The following is a 19,137-nucleotide window of genomic DNA, read 5'->3' on the forward strand; positions in this document are numbered from 1 at the left end:
CGTGCCCATGACAGCGCTCTTCCTTCGTCTTTATCTGCGACAAGGTTTCTGAAAGCTTATTGTAACTGCGCGATTTTTCCTACTTTTCCTACTGAACGCCTGAAGCAAGGCCGATAATTGTGCGGGTGGTGAGTGGTGAGTTGAACGCTCACGGCCACGGCCCGCCAATTGGCTAACCTAAGCCCCCAAAAGGCGTCAAATAGCGCTGCCGCCCGGCCCGTAAACATGTCACTCATTCGAGCTGACACGCGCCGCGAAAGTTTCCTGGAGCATTGGCCTTTCCGCTGCAATGTCACAGGGAAATTCTCGTCGAGTCAAGCCCGCAGGGACATTGTTAACGGCTGGTATAAGATACTCACGATATGAATACTGGTCGCCTGAAGTCGCACTTTGCATCACTGCAAAATCACCGAAGCAGCGCCGAAAACCCCGTTACGAATTTGACTTGCTGTAACATTTCTTCTTCAATCGTACCACAAAACGTCGCAAAAGGTTTCCGGTCAGAAACCAACATTGCGATATTACCGCGGACTTTGAATTGGACGACTCAGCCCTGGGTTGAGGCTGTCGGGAGCGCGTCATCCAATCCAACGCTACCGCCAGTCCCACAAGTGTCGAAGCTCGACGTCCGTCTCTAGTCTATTGCGCAGATCATTGAGAACGCACAGCTCCGTTAAAAGTGGCGCTTGCGACACTTTTGGTGTCTAGCCTGATATCTTGGGGTCCGGGGGATCTCAGTTTCTGAGCGCTGTCTCCTCAGCCCAAATACTTCCACTTGGAACACTACGCGACCACCCCAGAGCGACCGCCCACAACGATACCCCAGAGCGCCATTTCCAAGCAACATCCCAGAGCGCCCATCAAACTGTCAATGAAGCTACCAGTGACGAAAAGCCCCCGACATCACAAAGTAATGCCGAGTGATTGCTGAATTCACTCCCGCCTTTCACGAGATTGCACCCGTGGTTCACAACACGGCTGCTGACCGGGCGCTCGGCATTTTTTCTCGACGATCTATTTTGTTTTCCAACCCCTCGTGGTCCCTATCGCTCCTCAAAACCTATACACGATACTTTCAACTACGTTTAATTAACAGCCACCAAAGCCCTGAGCAACCTAATCCCGGACTAGTCGCCATTTGCTGGCCCAACTCCTGAACTTCACAACTCCCTCGGCTCTCGAGCCAACCAAATACCCATGTCGGGAGTGCTCGACCCCGAAGCTGGAATCTTCTATGGCGTTTGCTGGGTCGTTGTCATTATTCGACTTATTTCGCGAAGAATACACCGTGGATCATGGAAGTCATTACAATTGGATGATTACCTAATTCTTGTAGCTATGGTTTGTGATTCACAACGTTGAACGACTGTAGGTGCTGATCGATACCTAAGGCTACAGACACAGTGCTTATCGCTATCATGCATCAAATTGCAAAGACTAGTAGTACGTAATTTCCATGTATGATCTACAAGTGCGACATCTGCTGATTTCTTATGTCAAACTGTAGGCAACTTGATACCGCCTGGAGACGATGTCTCTCAATACTCCAAGGCTGAGATCAAGATGCGTGTATACGGGTCCAAGCTCGTCTTGGTAGTAGAGCAGATGCAACTCCTTACGATATGGTTGGTCAAGGCCTGCTTGCTCATAATGTACAACCGAATGACGCTCGTTCTGCCGCAACACAAAATCGTCGTCGCTACCTCTATCTACGTCGCTGTCGCATTCGTGGTCATGGAAGTACTATATCTTGGGGTTTGGTGCAGGCCGTTCAACCAATATTGGGCAGTACCTCCCAATTCGAGTGAGTGACTTTGCTGCCTGTGTTCACACAATACTTACGATAACAGAACAATGTTCGGCAGCAACCAACCATCTCATCACCAACGCAGTCTTCAACATTTCCAGCGATTTGATCATCCTAAGCATACCCATGCCGCTGCTCTTCAAAGTTCGTCTACCTAAGAAGAATAAGACTATACTGTTTGTGATCTTCTGCATAGGGGCATTCACTATTGTTGCTGCAGTTCTCAATAAGTACTACTCATTTACGAACCCATTCGGGACTGAGTGGACGATCTGGTATCTCCGGGAGTCATATACAGCTATACTCTGCGCCAACTTGCCCCTCACTTATCCACTCATTCAACGCGTCTTTGGCCTAAGAAACTGGAACTCGCACACGTATAGTGCGGATAGTCCATACGGGCCTAGCTCTGTCACACGAGCGCAACAGTCCTCGCATACCCACGCTTATTGGCCAGAACCCAGACAACAACAAATACCTAGAGGCTTTCGGGATATCTTCCGACGTACAGAAAGTCAAGAAGACATGAATGGCGGTCTGGGGAAACAGAGAGAAGACAACGATCCACAATTTATCACCAGTGCGATCGAGATGGAAGACGCGAGATCACAGCGGGTGTCGAGCTTGAGTACTCCTGCGAGTTGGCGGACGTCTGCAACGACTGAGGGCCCTAAGGATCACGAGCCATATCATGCTGTTTGAAAAAAAATAGACAAATACCCATGAACAAGGATGAGCTCCACTTGCGCCCACACATCCGACTGACTACTCGTCCCCGAGCAAGGCATTATTGAAAATGCACTCGAAGGGATCTGACACTGACATCGACCCGTCGTCTGAGTGAAGTCGTGTCCTCGTCATCGGGTACCTTTAGCACCATGATGGATGCGCCCAACTTGGAACGCTAGCCATCAGGTACTCACATGGGCAAGACATTCGAAGTACTTCAAGGTGTCTTAATCTACACATTTCATCAGGGTTTCAAGTCAGTATTCTAAGATTGCAACACAATGCACATTCACGACGTCCTTATCATTGGTGGCGGGCCAGCAGGCCTAGCAGTAGCAGCACGACTCCGTGAACACACACCATCGGCAACCTTCACAGACGATGAGCACCAACGGTACCACTGGATCCGGAAACATGGCCGAAAAATGAACATCAAAAACTACCGAACGAACAAGGACTCATTACCAACGCCACCCTCCACCCCCGGTAGCTCAGAATGTGGCTGCGATCATGATGTACCAACCGAGGAATTCATAGACATGGTGGTTCTCGATGCAGATGGCGCAGACTGGATGTCCAAATGGAAACGCCTCTTCAAAACCTTTCACATTGATTACCTTCGAAGTCCGATGTTCTTCCACGTTGATCCCGCTGATCGTGATGCACTGCTCGGGTACACCTATGAAAAGGAGAGGGAGAAGGACATTCAAGCTTTGCCTGGCGTTGCCGGAAAGGAAGTCAGCAAGCATAAAAAGAAGAAGAACTTGAAGACGCAAGGGCGATTTTTGGGTCGCACACCCGATGTGGATGAAAGGGATCGAAAAGATTACTATGTGCCACGTACCGATCTATTTGATGCGCATTGTGAAGAGGTTATCAAGAGATATCGACTTGGCAAGGATCTATTGAGGAAAGAGAGCGTCATGGACATCCAATATGACAAGGTTTCGAAGTTTGACGAGACAGAGCTCAGAAGTTTCATCTCGGATGGTGCAGTGGCGGATGAGAGAAAAATATTTCGGGTCGAAACAGACCAAGGCGTACGCTTTGCACATCTAGTTGTGCTGGCTGTTGGTCCTGGGAATGCGCCATCGATACCCCTCGTTCCTGGTCTACCTACTCATCGTCCACACGAAGGCTTTGCTCACGCGATGCAGATTAAGCAATTTCCACCATCTCATGTGGTGGCTAAAATTCAGGCTCGCCAGCTGACGAGTATGCTCATCGTTGGTGGCGGCTTGACGAGCATCCAACTCGCAGATTTGGCGATTAAGCGGGGCGTCAACAAAGTGTGGATGCTCATGCGTGGACCACTTAAGGTCAAACATTTCGACGTAGATTTAGAGTGGGTCGGCAAGTTTCGGAACTTCAAGCAAGCTGAGTTCTGGACGGCAGACACAGATGAAGGTCAGTCAACGTTAGTGCTTGGTTAATCTTGACTAACGATGGCTTGTAGAGCGCTTTGATATGATTGTACAAGCCCGCAACGGAGGTAGTATGACACCACGCTACCGGAAAATTCTCGATTCGCATGTCGCGTGTCGAAAGATCGAGCTACACAACTATACCAAACTCCATTCCGCAGAATGGGAGCAATCATCCAAAACATGGGCCTGTGAGGTGTCTTCGGCAGAATCAATCCTCAAGCTCCCGCCTGTAGACTATATGGTCTTTGCAACCGGTATCCAGTCTGACATCCGTACTATTCCTTACCTTCAGAGCATCCAACAACAATATCCGATCAAGTACATTGGCGGTTTACCATGTCTGAACGAAGACTTGATGTGGGACGACAATGTTCCTCTGTTTGTGACAGGACGACTCGCCGGATTGAAACTGGGGCCCGGAGCACCGAACCTAGTCGGAGCAAGAGTAGGCGCTGAGAGAATTGCTTGGAACGTGGACGAAGCTCTCAAGAAACTGGGCAAGCTAAGTAACAATGCGCAAGACGAGAGCGATGACAATAGTAGCGATGAGAAGATGGTTGCCTATGCTGCGGCAAGGGACAATCGATTCGATAGTTTGTTCGAGTTAGACGATGCTACCGCCTAGTCACAGCAGGCTATTCAGTCTTACGATCAATCGAGTGCGAGTTCAAAGCCGCGCGTTATGTTGACGAAGTCCTCGATATATTTGCGGGCGAACGGCGCTCAGTCTTGGTAGCATGAATAATGAGCGAACAAAGATAGTCAGGTCAAGTTGCGCGGGACATGATTGACCTAATGCGACGATCAACTCCAAATAGTTTCGCAAATTTGTCCTTATCTTTCAAGGCGTAATCCCCCGTTTTGACGTGTCGCTTTCGCATCGGTGTTGCTGAGGCTGTCGGGAACGGAGCCGCTGGTTCGGCTATCGGCTGGCTACTAACCTAGGCATCTATGATATTTCCCGTCGACCGCATCACTTTCCATCACAACATCATCTTTATCCTGATTTCCCTAGACACAAATGGTTTCAGGCGCCAATGTAAGCTCACCCACAACTCTCCAAGCGCATCATTGACGACTACAAGGACAAAAGCACACCCGCAATAGTCTCTTTGGCAGCTGGCGGCATTGCTGGCGGTGTGGAAGGCTTTCTTTCGGTACGCCCAAAGAGGCATTCCGGTCTCGGTCTAGTAGCTTATTCCACTTGCAGTATCCTCTCGAGTTTGCGAAAACGCGTGTACAGTTGAGAGCTGAGAAAGGCGTACCGACACCACGAAACCCTTTCCTCGTCGTGACCCAAGTTTATCAAAATGAGGGAATCAAAGCGCTTTACAAAGGCTGCGGAGCGCTGGTCTTCGGTTCAGTAGGCAAAGATGCTGTTCGCTTTCTCTTCTTCGATCAGATCAAGTTATCCTTCGCAGATCCAGAGACTGGCACACTTTCGCCACTTCGCAATCTGTTGGCTGGCATGACTGCTGGGGTAGTCGCATCGATCACTGCGGTCACACCTACAGAACGCATCAAAACGGCACTTATTGATGACGCCAGAAATGAAAAGCGTTTTCGCTCCGGTTTTCATGCGACAGCAACAATCTGGAAAGAGCACGGTATACTCGGTCTATACCGTGGCTTTGCAGGGACTACCCTCAAACAGGCATCAGCAACAGCATTCCGGATGGGAACGTACAATATTCTCAAAGACTTTGAAAAGACCAAGAACATCGAACAGAACACCGCAGTCAATTTCGCAAACGGATCAGTAGCAGGCGTTGTGACAACGCTCTCCACACAGCCTTTCGATGTCATTAAGACACGATCGCAGAGCGCAAGAGGTACAAGCACTGCTGAGGCTGTGAAGAGTGTGTTGTTGGATTATGGTATCAAAGGATTCTGGAAAGGCACAACGATGAGACTAGGGCGCACGGTGTTTAGTGGTGGTATACTATTTACGAGCTACGAGGCTGCTGTCAAGCTCATTTTACCATTGTATCCCGGCACGAAGCAAGCCGAAGTATCATAGATGCAAAGAACGACCTAAGACACTGGCCTCTTCATTAAAGACCATTCTGCCAACCTCCGTACCTAACACTTATTGCTTTCCGTCATACTCATCAACAACGCTTACAGGCTTTACAAACTTGCCCAGGGGCTTGTACTCTAGATGGTCCAACCCAAAAGCCTTCGGCCCACCAATTTCGATACCCTTTGGACTAGTCCAGCGATCACTCGCAGTGATACCGATCACTGAGACTAGCAGTCCGTATCGATACTCTGGCGTCCCAATGGCCTCGCCATTTTGCGCATCAATGACCGCAATGAGGTCAGGAACGATAGCGAGTACATCTTCGTTCTTCTCCTCACCAGTCTTACTCTCTTCACCATCCGGTATCCTTATCGCGGCAATGTTCTCGTTCTTGAAGGGTATTTTGATCTTGCCTTGATACTCGCTTCCAGTGCCTTCTATGATCACCTCGCCGTACACGTGGCCCATGTACAGCTTACGCTCTACACCGACAATCTTGCCTTTGAAAAGCGCGCGGCCTGTTTCGGCGCCTCCAACCGCGTCGATGATTGATTGCGCCACACTGTCAATTCTGTTCTCCTTGCGCGCACGGGCTACCTCTCTTCCTATCCTCCACGACAGCGAGATAGTGTGTTCGACAGCCCATCTTCGTGTTTCAGAGCCTGTAACGGGGGCATCGGCTGTTCCGACAGAGCTTCCCATCTGGCTCAATGCTGCTCTAATGACTTGTTCGACCTTCAGATCGCTCGTTGCAGTGGGCATATATAGCGTGTTGCCGTTTCCATCAGCCACTGCGACTGGTGCAAACACGATTTCTCGCTCACCGAACACAACTGGCGTTGTCTGCCATTTTGTAGGATATGCTCGGCCCATCCAATCGCCATCTACACATGGTATGTTCATGTTAGTCGATGCACCCAAGACGAGACCCTGTAACCCGTTCGAGCCGCCAATCTCTAAAGGTATGATATGTGTCGCGTAACCACCCTTGATGAGATCGTAGAGGTGGGTTTGAGCGTCCATCATTCTGCACAAGCATCAATAAATGCAGAGTATCATATCGATACGAAACTTACTCGTCGGCAGACAGCTTCTCAATTCCGACTGTTGGGCTGCCAGCGCCGCCGCCGCTTCCTACTCGCGCATCGTCTTTGAGGTCATCTGGACTTACGACGCGAACGCTTCCACCAGATCGAAGGATACCACGTACTCGGAGCATAGTGGAATATGGAGAACCTCCACCGCCGGTACCTAGGATGTAGCAACCGATGGTGATCCATTCGAGATCAGTCTCTGATATCCACCACTCTCGGTTAGCCACTTTTGGCTTATACCCCATGATGTCAACTTCCGGTGTTACGTCGACCTGGTCAGCTGCATCTTCGCTCGAAGGCGCCGCGATGGCATCGCTTGCGCTCGACCTGGTCTCTATGCCATCTTCTTCCTTAGTGATATTCAGGTCTGCGAAATCCCCTGCCCTTGAGAAGTCGAAGTCTCCTGCAGCTCTGACCATAAAACGTGTTTTGTTGGCGACATATTGCAACGGAAGATCTTCCACCTCAACAATGGCAACCGTTGTCGCCGAAGCGCCTGCTTCGATAGTCTTTTGTTTAGCTTCCTCACATATCTCAGCTAGTAGCTCTTTCTGAGTCTGCTTCTCTGTTGACTTGACAGTATCGATGACAGTACTGACACGCGCCATAGCAGCACCGATAGCGTTGGCTACACCCGACCATTGAGGTTTTATCACTTTACTCGCTCCCTTCAGTTCATCTGGAGCTATCACCGCACCACCACCGACGAGCAGAACCGGGAGATCATCAGGCGATGTCTTCATCTTGTCAATGATGTTTTCAAGCATAATCTTTGTCTCAGCTTGAAATGCTTGTACGTTGTCTGCCTGCAGCTTTCCTCGCACGTTTTCCGGTTGGCCTATTGTGACATCAGGTGAAGACGCTACAACGTAGTCAGTTGCTGTAGGAACATTTCCACCGAAGACGAGCGCCTTTTCTGGTAGCTGGTACCCCACTGACTCTGGTCCTACTTGCAATCTCTCTCCAACTTTTCTCACCAAGCTACCACCTCCCAGTCCTATGCTTTTCACATCGGGGTACGAGAAACTCATCCTAACTCCAGACAGTTCCGAGTATGCGGCTTGCTGCCTGGGAAAGCCGTTCGCAAGCAATAAGCCCACATCAGTGGTCGTTCCACCGACGTCGACGACCATCACTGCTCCGCCGTTCTCCTGCCTCCCAACAAGGAAAGCAGCGCCACGCATGCTGTTCGTTGGACCAGATGAGAAAGTTCGGATAGGCAGCCGGCTTGCTGCTTCGCCACTTAGTATCGTACCATCGTTCTGAGTGATGAAGACGGGGCAGCTCAGTCCGAGTTCCTTGATTGGTGTCTGAAATGACGCTATCGTCTTTCTAGCAAAGGACAAAATCGAGGCGTTCAATATCGCGGCATTTTCGCGCTCCAAAAATCCAAGGTTAGCGACTGTCTTGCTAAGGACGATATCGACATTTTCTCCTAGTTCGCGCCTGATAATTTCGGCGGCACGCTCTTCTTGCTTCTCGACTGTATCGATCGGACTGAAGACACCATTCACTACTATGCTTTTGATTCCTTTCTCTTTGACAATGTTGCATTGCTCCACAATCTCCTGTTCTCTGATGTCGGAGATCAAACTGCCATCCACTTCTAAGCCTCCTTTGATGAGAGCGTAATGCCCGAGGATAATGTTCCGCAGAGAAGCTGGCCAGTCGACGCATGGTGGTGCGTGTTTGCTGAAAGGTCCGGAAAGACGGAGTACAGCGACTTGTGAGAGGCGTGTCCGATCACGAGTCACTACAGCGTTGACGAAATGGGTGGTTCCTATCGTCACGCTCGCAACTGAGGATGGGTCTACAGATGCAGATCTGAACATGGTGGTGATGGCGTCGGCAATGCCATGGCTTGGGTTGGTAGTGGTAGGAGCCTTGTGCCTAAATCCTGATATGAGCTCTCATCTTCAACAAAATTGTATCCCGTTTGGATGAATCTTGCGGTATGTGTTCGTTGAAGTTCGTGATGAAGGGGATAAACAAGGACACGTGTCGATGAACGTGCAAGAATCGCGTTCGTACCAAGCAACAATCCCTCTTCCATCTTCACTGGACTTTGTAGGATCGATGATGACTCCATCAGTGTTCGTCCTGTGCGTAGTGTTAGTCTCTTGACACCTGTAGCTCATTTTCGTAGTACTTGCCCGCCAACGTCAACGCCTATGCGCAGATTCTTTACTGTAGCCATGGTAACGGCAAACACATCAAACAAGAAGGTCGCAGGCCTCTGATCAAATTGTGTATTTGCTGGCCGCTATATGTTGATTATTAGATGGATCTGATAAGATTTCGTTGGTGGGGCGGATTAGGTCCGGACATCGGGTGCCCGAAAGCTCCTTCCTGCTTTGCCCATCCCTAGCCCACACCCCACTTCTGGAGTCAGTTCCTGTTACGCGTCGTCTTATCATCAGTAGTTTGCCCATCGTTAACAAAGAAGTATTTATCTCCGAGTAGTTCTCACCAAAGCCGATTACTGCCCTTCGAGGACCAGACAGGCTAGAAGTGAGCCGTACCCCTCTTTCTAAGGTAATCAGCGCTAAGACGAAACGACTTATCGTTGTCTTCCCCAACTACACCAGTTCCACTATGAAGAGTATGTCTTTGTGCCTCGGGGCGAGACGACTGTAGCGAGAGACTAATCGCAACGATGATCTGGCAATCCTAGAGATCTTTCTGCTAGAACGTATGCTGAGGTATAGTCACAATTACCTAGTCATATGTTTTGAGCATACGGCTACCTGAGATCGCGACTTGAGAGAAGAAGTGCCTATCGGGATTTAGCTAGCGCGACGACTAAGGCGTGGTAGATGGAAGTAGTCGGCGACGATTGCACGAGCAGCTTCCATGCTTTACCAAACAAGTAAAAAACATGGTCGTGAGCGATCGTGCTAGGCATAGTGGGCTGAGCAGCTTCGGCACCATATCGCGCAAAGCGATCCCAAGCCACTAGTGCTACAATCAACGTGTCGCTGAGGAAATTCCAGATAGGGTATACTAAGATGTTTCAAGGTTATTTTTGCTGGCGCGACTCAAGCTTGCCGGGGTTGACCGAAGATGGGATCGTGGACGATGGAACCTGCAGAAATTGACACTAAGCCCTTTCTCGAGTAGCGCCGATGAGGCTCGGCTTAGCGACCCACGTGGCAATCGCCATCCCACGCAAAATTCACGAACCCAGGGCATATGTACACAGGCGCAGTTCTTCGTACTGGATTCATGACCTATATATCTTGCATGTAGCTGACGTTCTGATCGAAGCCTCAAGAAAGAGCAGAATGTAAGCTCAGCATTTACACCTGCATTCACTCCCACAAATGTGCCCACGCTGCCAAACGATAGGCGGTGAAAAGTTCTAGATGTCACGACTTTGCCCGAGCGTGAGGCTAAACTAAGTATCGTCAAATTGTCCCTCGCGTTCGCTTCTTTATGGGAGAACCCTGTCTCCACGTCTTCTCCAGTTCTTTCCTTTCTTCTCTCCACGTTCCTTTCCCCTGTGTGCGTTTCTTGGTCTGTTCATTCGTTAGCGAAACCCCAAATGAGTGTCAGCTTTGCAGGCAGTTGTCTGCCTCCATCAAGCAGTTTACCACCTATTCGTTCGCTACTGTCGGCATCCGAAGGTCAGGTTTTCGCCGCACTCAGGAATTTGCAGGCTTTGTACTGTCCTGTACGCCTTCCAATTGCCATCACGCATCCAGCGTCGAAACGAGAGCGCACTTCCATTGCGTCACCCCCAGAACCTGTGGATTCTGGTTATGCGTCTCAAGACGAAGGCGAAGATGACGATAACGACGCCACGCCCGAAGAGGTGACAGCAGCCCTCCGCGCTGACCCGTTCGAACGTACTTTTGCCATCCAATGGCTGAACTCCCTCCTGGCGCGCTCGGAAGAGATGGACATCCACGATGAGGTGCGGGAAAGACTCGTAGATGATGCAGGCTTCGTTCTTTCAAGCCTGTTTGAATCCACTGAGGAGAAGGAAGAGGCGCTAACACGAGACTTTTCTTTCCTTACATCCACTGGAGAGTCCGTCCAGGTTACACTGAACGATGCGCCACTATCTAGTACGGACCACACAGCCGTCGGGCTTCAATCCTGGGGTGCCAGCATCGTACTCAGTAGCATGATGTGTGCAGACCCAGATCGCTTCGGATTGACCCAAGGGAGTGCTACAGACGGACAAAGGATTGTTGAGCTTGGTGCTGGCACAGGGCTCGTAAGCTTAGCGGTCGCAAAATTACTCCCTGCTATTGGTGCTGCCCCTGTGAGCATCACGGCGACTGACTATCACCCCGCTGTTCTGGAGAACTGCAACGCTAACATCGAGACCAACTTTCCTTCGAATTCATATGACACACCCCCTGTGGACACTGCCATATTAGACTGGGCACAACCTCCTGTACACATGGAATCGGTATCCAACCTCCTCATCGCATCGGATGTTGTCTACGCTCCCGAGCACGCCACCTGGCTCCGTGACTGTGCAGCCCACCTACTTGCCGAAAATGGGGCTTTCTGGCTAATGGTCACCGTACGTAAGACTGGGAAGTTTGAAGGCATTCCCGATACTGTTGAAGCTGCATTCATCCCTGAGTTGTGTCCAAAGAAAGATGATGGCTTAACGTTCAAGATACTAGAGACAGAGTTCGTAGAAAAGAGGAGGGGTATTGGACGAGGTGACGAGAGCGGATATAATCTTTACAGAATCGGATGGGCATAGATCAAGTTATAATATAGACTAGACCGCGCAAGCGCAATAAATGGGTTAGTAAGCGCCATGGATACCAACTTTTACGATTTGGATACGTTATAGATATAGACACACTCATAATGAGGAACAACTCTTGTTTATGCACCAATTTCTTGCCCATATCTAGACAGCCAAGCGGCTCCGTATCTCTTTCGCCCAACTTGATTCGCGTTACATATTTCACAGCCATCGTCCTAACAGCAAACCCCTTGTCAATTATTTTCAAAATACCCACCAACTTCAAACCAACCGCACGACCGCTTTCATTAATCTTCATAGAAGCTCAGATTAACGGCATTAGTGATCGCGTCATGCTGGAGCTATTCTACCAAGCTCCGATGGTCAATTCCAGTAGTCACGAAGGAATCTAACTGTAGTCGTAAATCGCTAGTTCTCTCGTTATCTGTTTAGGTCACTGCTTCTATTTCAAGCTGTTTTAGTTTGATCGTTGTTTGACCGGTAACCTTCGGCCGCAGGTTTTGTGTCAAGACTTGAGCTTTCTAGAGATCTCCGTTGGGTTACAGATCAGGGATGCAAGGGCGGCATCTGTGGTACGTCACCGGTATGTTTTTGTACCCTGTAGTATGACTGAAGCAGCCCAGAATCTGAAGTCAGCTGGGGTTTCAGTGATTTGAGAGGCGGGAGAGTTCTGGCATCGATAAACTGTGACTAGATGGTTGGCGTTGACTCAAAAATATAATTCAAGAGAAGTATCGCGCACACAGGGATATGCCTAGGCGACGGCTCAACAGACAGCGAAACATCCAGGGCTCTTGTTCGATAAATAAGACGAGGTTACATCAAGCTTTGTGACTCGTGCCTTTAGGCTCTACACCTCAACTGATTCGATCTTCATGTCACCCTTCTTTCCATCACCCTTATACTGGGCTGTCGGTACAGTCGCTCTGGTTTTCCGGAACTTCCTGACTGATACGCCCTCAAGAAACAACTCATCGATCTCCTCAAGCGTTTTCCCACTGCATTCAGGAATGCAGAACCACGTGAACAGCACAGCACCCGCTGCGGTCGCGCCAAATATGAATCCAACCTTGCTTCCTAGCGCTGCATACGGCTCGTTGAGTAGGTAAGGTATGGAAAAAGAAACAGCGAATTGAATTGCAATGTTGAAGACGGAGCCAAGTGCATAAGTTGTATCGCGGAGACGCTGAGTTGGAATCTCCGCGGCCACGACATGCGAAAGAGGAGCCCAGCCGAGTTGGAAGCCAACCCCAAAGACGGTCACCATGCTTACGATAGTAGCTTTGATTGAGTAGGAAGGACTGGCGACCGTTCCGAGACCGCCCATCGTCATGAGGCCACCACATTGGATGATTGCACCAACAAACATCAGTGGTCTAACGGTATCGTATTAGTAGATAAAGGTAGCGGAGGAGATGGACCACAACTTACACTCGACCAGTCTTGTCTGTTGCGAGCTGACATATAAAGACGAATACGATGCTCACAGCAGTATTGATGGAGGTCATGGTGAAAGGATTGATGACACCTAAGCTCTTGATAAAGATGGCGCCGTAGACTGAAACGAAGTTCTGCCCAGTCAGCTGCAGGAATATGTTCACCCCTAAGACGATGAGTGTGCGCTTTAGATTAGCTGCAAGTCCTGTCAGTCTGGTTCAAAACACGAGATACCCGCGAAAAGCGACGCTGAGTAGACATCGTAATCGTTCTTGGTGGTACATACTTCCCTGGAACAGCTCAATGAATCTTCCCCTCTTGGCCGTCGCATTTAATGTGCCCTGGAATTCGCGATATTCCTGTTGAATTTCTTCCTCGGTGAACTTGCCCTGGCGCAATAGGCGCAAGTTTGCTATAGCTTCTTCAGGCCGATCCTTTTGGAGCAGCCAGCGCGGACTTTCAGGTATGTACCACACGGCGCACAACATGATGGTCGGGATGATGAATAGTATGCCAAGAGGTATGCGCCAGGATCTATCGTCGTCGATATTGCCGGTACCTCGGCATATCAGTGACGCAATGAGCTGACCGATAAGTAGTGCAGACTGATATGTACCGACGGTGGCGCCTCGTACTGGTGCTGGGACTAACTCGGACTGCGTTACAGGCACAAGAGCCAGTTCCATACCGATGTATACGTATGATACGATACGTCCGACTACCATCTGCCATTTGTTTGTTGTCGTAGTTATGCAGATGATCGCGCCTAGGATGGCCCAGAAGCACATCACCATGAAGCATTTCTTCCGTCCGATCTTCGCGCTGAGGATATTGCCCATGACAAGACCAAATGTGAAGCCGATATAAGTGAGACTGCTCAAGAGGGATAGATAATATGTTTCGAGCTCATAGCTTTTCTTTCCTTAGTGCAAGGTCGGGAAATTGCTTGGGGAACATACGTTTGAATTTTTGCATTGAATACCCCAAACCTACGAGCAAATGGTGTCATTGCCTGTGTATTATTAAACACGCCTTGATCAAGACCAAAATTGATTTGGCTAAGAGCGATGATTCCAACAGAGTATGTGAGTCGACCATTGAAACATCGTGACATCTTCGTGAAGACGCCGTCTTTGCCATCGGTGACCTGCATATTAACAAGATAGTAAACGTCGGATTTGGGTGTAGTCGGCAACAGTCAATTAGCGATCGAACCTGCTGAGTTCATATCGCTGTTCTGCGCAACGCTACTTATATAGTGTTTGCGAACGCTCAAGGGATATCGCGCGTGTCGTTCCTCGGCGGCAGGCGTTGGCGACAGAGTGGACTGGGATGGCATCATCGGGCCACCCGCTGTTACCCCAGGTCTCACGGTACGATCTGGGGAAAGAATTCGACGCGAACGGAAAGCCCAAATCTGTGGTCCCATCAACACGAGTCAGTAGCTATGAGAGGGTGACGGGGATGGACGGGGATGAGAAACGCGCTAGCGGATCCGAGGGTCGTCGACGGGGAAGAACGGAGATGTGCAGCTCGGTACCTCAACAGGCTAGAGCTTACAATGTCGGGGCTACGTTCACGCGCATCAAGTTCATGATGGAATCTAGGTGCAATCTTCGGATATTGATAGAGCATGTTCTTGATATCTCTTAATCTTGTGGTCGCTCATCCAGAGCACGTTTCACCACTACTCAGGTACTCTACACCGCATCAACCATGGGTTCCATGCCAGCACAGAAGCGCCCAAATTTCCTCGTTGTCGTCGCAGATGATCTAGGTCTGTGTAATTCTAACGACTCTATGCACGTTATACTGACATATCCTAGGATACAGCGATATTTCGCCCTTTGGTGGTGAGATCAATACGCCCAACCTCCAAAAGATCGCGGAAACAGGAGTTCGCTTGACGAACTTCCACACTGCATCAGCATGCTCCCCGACAAGGTCAATGCTGCTGTCAGGCACCGATAATCATATTGCAGGCCTTGGGCAATTAGTGGAACACATGGCGGTCAAGCAGAACTACGAAGGAAAACCTGGCTACGAAGGCTATCTCAACTTCCGTGTTGCTGCATTGAGTGAGATTCTACAAGACGCCGGATACCGAACAATCATGAGCGGGAAGTGGTAGGTCTGACAAATGCGCCAGGCGATGACGTTGGCTCACTATGCAGGCATCTCGGCCTTACCAAGGAGACGTCTCCCTGTGCGCGCGGCTTTGACGATTCGTTCGTGTTCCTTTCCGGTTGCGGCAACCATTACAACTGGGAACCACAACTGGATAATCCCAAGGATGCTATCTTCACTCCAATGTATGCAGACAAATTTTGGATGCGTGACGACAAGCACCTCAACCGAGCCGACTCGAGCGACGTTCCAGCAGACTTCTATTCAACGACTTCATTCACCGACGAACTGATAAACTATCTCAACGACCGAGAAGGCGAAGAAAAACCCTTCTTTGCTTACCTGCCTTTCACTGCGCCTCATTGGCCCTTACAAGCGCCGCGCAATCTCATCGAAAAGTACAAGGGAAGGTACGCTGACGGCCCGGATGCGCTCCGCACTAAGCGGCTTCAGAGGTTGGTCGACTTAGGTATTGTCAAGCCAGATGTGAATGCTGCACCTATGCCTAGGCACGACTGGGACAATATGAGCGCAGAAGAACGCACAGAATCCGCGCGGAAGATGGAGGTGTACGCTGCTATGGTTGAATCGATCGACGAGAATATTGGTCGGGTAGTTGAACACCTTGAGAGGAACGGCGAACTAGACCATACTTTCATACTGTTCATGTCTGATAATGGTGCCGAAGGTGCAATGCTCGAGGCCCTTCCGTTGATGGGCACCGTTGGCACCGTTAACAAAATCATCGACAAGTACTACGATAACAGTCTAGAGAATATGGGTGCTAGTAACAGCTTCATTTGGTACGGCTCCGAGTGGGCATCAGCATCAATGGCGCCTTCAAGAGGATTCAAAACTTGGATAACGGAGGGTGGTATACGATGTCCATGTCTGATACGTTACCCTCCATCGCACGATGGTGATAAGTCTTTGCCTGCTGGCTCGTTTACAGACTCCTTTTGTACAGTTATGGATGTCCTGCCAACTGTGCTGGATCTGGCTGGGGTCAAACCACCAGGTAGCAATTTTAGGGGTCGAGAAGTAGTCCCAGTAAGGGGTACTACATGGGTGCCGCACTTAGAGGGTGACCAACCTGGTTTCCATGACGAGACCGAGGAAATTACTGGTTGGGAGCTGTTCGGTCTTCGGGCAATTCGAAAGGGGAATTGGAAAGCTGTGAGTACCAACGAATTCGCTCACATAGGTGTACTGACTATCTTTAGCTATGGATGACGGCGCCTCGTGGCCGAGAGCAGTGGGAGTTGTATAATCTTGAGGAGGATCCAGCAGAGATACACGACTTGGCGGAAAAAGAACCGCAAAAGCTCGAGGAGATGGTCGCGCATTGGGAAACATACTATGCCGAAACTGGCATGTTCGATTATGGCCACGAATTTGGGTACGTTAAGTACTGCTAGACAGCTAGAACTAAACACGAAGAAGCCCGTTTTTTGCAAGTTGCACTGAGTCAACCCGGGTTTTAATTACACGTGATATGATTGATTGATCACTTGGAAGTGCCGCGCGCAATGTCAAGTTCATTGAGGGCCCTCAAGCTCCGGTTAAGAGGATTGAAAGAAGGCTGGAATGGCATCGATCTACCACAGAATCTCTTTACTTCTGCCACAGTTCTAAGATTGGCATGTCGGGGTATTGGTGTGATGACAAACTATAGTGTAAAGTCGCTCTAAAGTCATTCGTAATCTCCGAATATCGGCGGACTGAGCTTCCCATTTCCGCTGAGTTGAGATGGACATGACAACCAGTGACCCCCAGTCCGCGGGTGGAAGAACATCAATGTCGCTTTTGATTACGACACTTAGCAGCAAAAGTGCTGAAGTAAATGAAAGCCGGCAGACGAACCAAATTCCGCCATGACGGTGATGTTGATCATAATGAATGATGCTTTCAGCGCACAGGGCAACGAGGCCACGAGCGCAAATCGTTATTTGAGGCGACAAGGCCTGCTGAGAGGGGCGGTGAAGGACATAGTATAAGACGGGTCGGAGTACGTAACTCCGCCATGAAGAGAAGCGGCCCTTCAGGAAGAATGCAAGCTCGTTGTCAGGGTTCCCGTCGGGATCAAATTGGACTGACAGCGGAAGGTGCGAGTGCCACAGCTGGATCTGCTCTTCTGAATCTTCGCATTGGCGCACTAGCGACTCAACATGATTTAGCCAGTACCTCTCGCCCCTACGATAAAGGGTAAATATAGTGTCGGTGATTGTGCGCCGAATGGAGATTTCGGCTAGGTAAAATGCCCAGCTTCTTTCTTTAGACCTAGAATCTTGCTCGTTGAACGCGGAGGCATCATTACTTTCCTCTTCGAAGGCTGGAGGTGAGGGAAACATGGAGTCGGTTCGCGTAAAAACCTCAATGCCACTGGACCTGAACGGCAGCTCAGGAAGCAATTCGTGCTCGGCTTTGTAAACCGACCAGAAAACACGCTGCATTAGTCCATCTGACCGCACAGTGCAATCATCAGAACATGAAGTCTTTGTCTGACGCTTTAAATGCGCCTGCAAGCGTGTTGAGGCTTGTTGAATGTAAAACCACGCTTGAAGAGGATTCAGTGCATACTTCTCGTATACCGACGCGAAGAAAAGGCAGTGAATGTCCACCAAAGACCATCCGAGCAGACCAATCCGTTGCTTGGCGGCAAAGTAATATGCTTGAGCAGATACAGCATCTTCGGTCACTGAGTCGGCAGATGGATGATAACCAATATCGCCGCGTTCCCAAGGCGCAGTGTAACAAGCCAGGGCACATGAAATTAGCTGTACAATTGGTCAGTCCGAGTTAAACCATGGCACATGATAATCCACATACGACCAGACACGAAGGGCCGTCCCAGTCCAGGCCGTACTTAGTAACATGCTTAGCGTATTCGATAAGCTGTTCCTCATCAAGCATCGGGTTTCTAGGATGTACGTGGTCCAAAAACTTATGGCAAAGTGGTAAAAATTGATCAGTCTGAAGATTCAAGCCAGAGACCGGAGCGTTCGAGAAAGTCTTGGGTGACATTGGCATGGCATCTTCAAGCACCACGGAGTTGTCACACTCCAAAACAAATGACTCGACAGCGACATCATTTGGATCAACCACGCTGTGGAAGATAGGCCACGCCAGGACGTTCTCGCAACGCGTGTGAGTGAAGGGTGAAGCTAGATTCGCCAGTGGATCTAGTGTGGTGTTTTGCGAAGCTGCAGTGATGGGCGTAGCTGGTCGTTCTCGTGTTTGTAGTATTGAGGTACTGTATTGGGGTTCGGCTACAGGCGAAGTAGTTTCTTTTGCATCCGACAACAGGTCTCTCAGCTCATCCAGGCGTTGAAGTATTTCCTTTTCAGCAGGTGTGCTCGCGATTTCTTCGGTTGCTACGCCCCAGACGCATTGTGCTTCGTGATGTCTACAGAAGCCACAAACAGGCTTGACACCGTCACATCTCGTCTTGCGAAGTCGACAAAATTGGCAGGCGACAGGCGCGCGTTTCCGTGGTGCCAGCTTGTCAGTAGTCGCTTTACGTCGTTTTGTTGCTGTAGGCGCTGGCATGGCGATGCGGGAAAGAGCGAGGATAGAAAAATCGTCAAAATATCAGGCCATCAGAACTCTCGCAAGAGCTTGACATCTTGCAGGATGCTATCACATCTCTATGCATACAAGGATGTGGTGGTTGGCGGAATTGAAGAGGTGGGGAGAAAGGCTTAGCGCGTCCCCTGACCGTGGCGTTTGGGCAGACCTCGGGAATCGGGCATGACGCC

The 19,137-nt window shown here is 49.8% G+C and overlaps 8 protein-coding genes across 8 annotated transcripts; 5 read left to right on the top strand and 3 right to left on the bottom strand.

Annotated features, from left to right (window-relative positions):
* Nucleotides 1–1,191: 1,191 nt before the first annotated feature.
* CC77DRAFT_918414 (hypothetical protein) lies at nt 1,192–2,320 on the top strand (the record flags this gene model as incomplete). Its single annotated transcript, XM_018533692.1, has 4 exons — nt 1,192–1,341; nt 1,392–1,443; nt 1,508–1,804; nt 1,851–2,320. Coding segments are annotated over 4 exons (969 nt in total), but the record flags the coding sequence as incomplete, so codon positions are not given.
* A 497-nt stretch (nt 2,321–2,817) lies between these two features.
* On the top strand, nt 2,818–4,588 carry CC77DRAFT_1034611 (nucleotide-binding domain-containing protein; the record flags this gene model as incomplete). The annotated part of the gene is made up of 2 exons (XM_018526883.1): nt 2,818–3,943; nt 3,993–4,588. The coding sequence occupies 2 exons, from the start codon at nt 2,818–2,820 to the stop codon at nt 4,586–4,588; spliced, it is 1,722 nt and encodes a 573-aa protein (XP_018381532.1).
* Nucleotides 4,589–4,786: 198 nt separating this feature from the next.
* CC77DRAFT_423000 (mitochondrial carrier) lies at nt 4,787–6,204 on the top strand. Its single transcript, XM_018531632.1, has 3 exons — nt 4,787–5,002; nt 5,049–5,120; nt 5,174–6,204. The coding sequence occupies exons 1-3, from the start codon at nt 4,985–4,987 to the stop codon at nt 5,981–5,983; spliced, it is 900 nt and encodes a 299-aa protein (XP_018381533.1). The 5' UTR covers nt 4,787–4,984; the 3' UTR covers nt 5,984–6,204.
* Nucleotides 6,053–8,912, bottom strand: CC77DRAFT_1065676 (DUF917-domain-containing protein; the record flags this gene model as incomplete). Its single annotated transcript, XM_018528833.1, has 2 exons — nt 6,053–7,013; nt 7,063–8,912. The coding sequence occupies 2 exons, from the start codon at nt 8,910–8,912 to the stop codon at nt 6,053–6,055; spliced, it is 2,811 nt and encodes a 936-aa protein (XP_018381534.1).
* A 1,712-nt stretch (nt 8,913–10,624) lies between these two features.
* Nucleotides 10,625–11,806, top strand: CC77DRAFT_945537 (hypothetical protein; the record flags this gene model as incomplete). The annotated part of the gene is made up of 1 exon (XM_018535025.1): nt 10,625–11,806. One exon carries the CDS (start codon nt 10,625–10,627, stop codon nt 11,804–11,806), a length of 1,182 nt encoding a protein of 393 aa, XP_018381535.1.
* Nucleotides 11,807–12,663: 857 nt separating this feature from the next.
* CC77DRAFT_1024545 (general substrate transporter) lies at nt 12,664–14,715 on the bottom strand (the record flags this gene model as incomplete). Its single annotated transcript, XM_018525894.1, has 4 exons — nt 14,212–14,715; nt 13,539–14,164; nt 13,247–13,448; nt 12,664–13,191 (listed from the first exon to the last, which is right to left on the bottom strand). Exons 1-4 carry the CDS (start codon nt 14,403–14,405, stop codon nt 12,666–12,668), a joined length of 1,548 nt encoding a protein of 515 aa, XP_018381536.1. The 5' UTR covers nt 14,406–14,715.
* Nucleotides 14,531–16,904, top strand: CC77DRAFT_423988 (alkaline phosphatase-like protein). The gene is made up of 4 exons (XM_018531633.1): nt 14,531–15,029; nt 15,079–15,379; nt 15,427–16,555; nt 16,603–16,904. Exons 1-4 carry the CDS (start codon nt 14,969–14,971, stop codon nt 16,795–16,797), a joined length of 1,686 nt encoding a protein of 561 aa, XP_018381537.1. The 5' UTR covers nt 14,531–14,968; the 3' UTR covers nt 16,798–16,904.
* CC77DRAFT_1053781 (hypothetical protein) lies at nt 16,769–19,070 on the bottom strand. The gene is made up of 2 exons (XM_018527762.1): nt 18,209–19,070; nt 16,769–18,156 (listed from the first exon to the last, which is right to left on the bottom strand). The coding sequence occupies exons 1-2, from the start codon at nt 18,926–18,928 to the stop codon at nt 17,011–17,013; spliced, it is 1,866 nt and encodes a 621-aa protein (XP_018381538.1). The 5' UTR covers nt 18,929–19,070; the 3' UTR covers nt 16,769–17,010.
* Nucleotides 19,071–19,137: the final 67 nt, after the last annotated feature.

Source organism: Alternaria alternata, assembly GCF_001642055.1.
Source record: "Alternaria alternata strain SRC1lrK2f unplaced genomic scaffold CC77scaffold_23, whole genome shotgun sequence".
Taxonomy (NCBI): Eukaryota; Fungi; Ascomycota; class Dothideomycetes; order Pleosporales; family Pleosporaceae; genus Alternaria; species Alternaria alternata.

Coding starts and splice junctions, on each gene's coding strand:
- CC77DRAFT_1053781 (XM_018527762.1), bottom strand. CDS start 18,928: ATGCCAGCGCCTACAGCAACAAAACGACGTAAAGCGACTACTGACAAG. Junction 18,157..18,208: donor ACGGCCCTTCGTGTCTGGTC/GTATGTGGATTA, acceptor CCAATTGTACAG/CTAATTTCATGTGCCCTGGC.
- CC77DRAFT_423000 (XM_018531632.1), top strand. Junction 5,121..5,173: donor GTGTGGAAGGCTTTCTTTCG/GTACGCCCAAAG, acceptor TTCCACTTGCAG/TATCCTCTCGAGTTTGCGAA.
- CC77DRAFT_423988 (XM_018531633.1), top strand. CDS start 14,969: ATGGGTTCCATGCCAGCACAGAAGCGCCCAAATTTCCTCGTTGTCGTC. Junction 15,030..15,078: donor TGTCGTCGCAGATGATCTAG/GTCTGTGTAATT, acceptor GACATATCCTAG/GATACAGCGATATTTCGCCC. Junction 16,556..16,602: donor GAAAGGGGAATTGGAAAGCT/GTGAGTACCAAC, acceptor GACTATCTTTAG/CTATGGATGACGGCGCCTCG.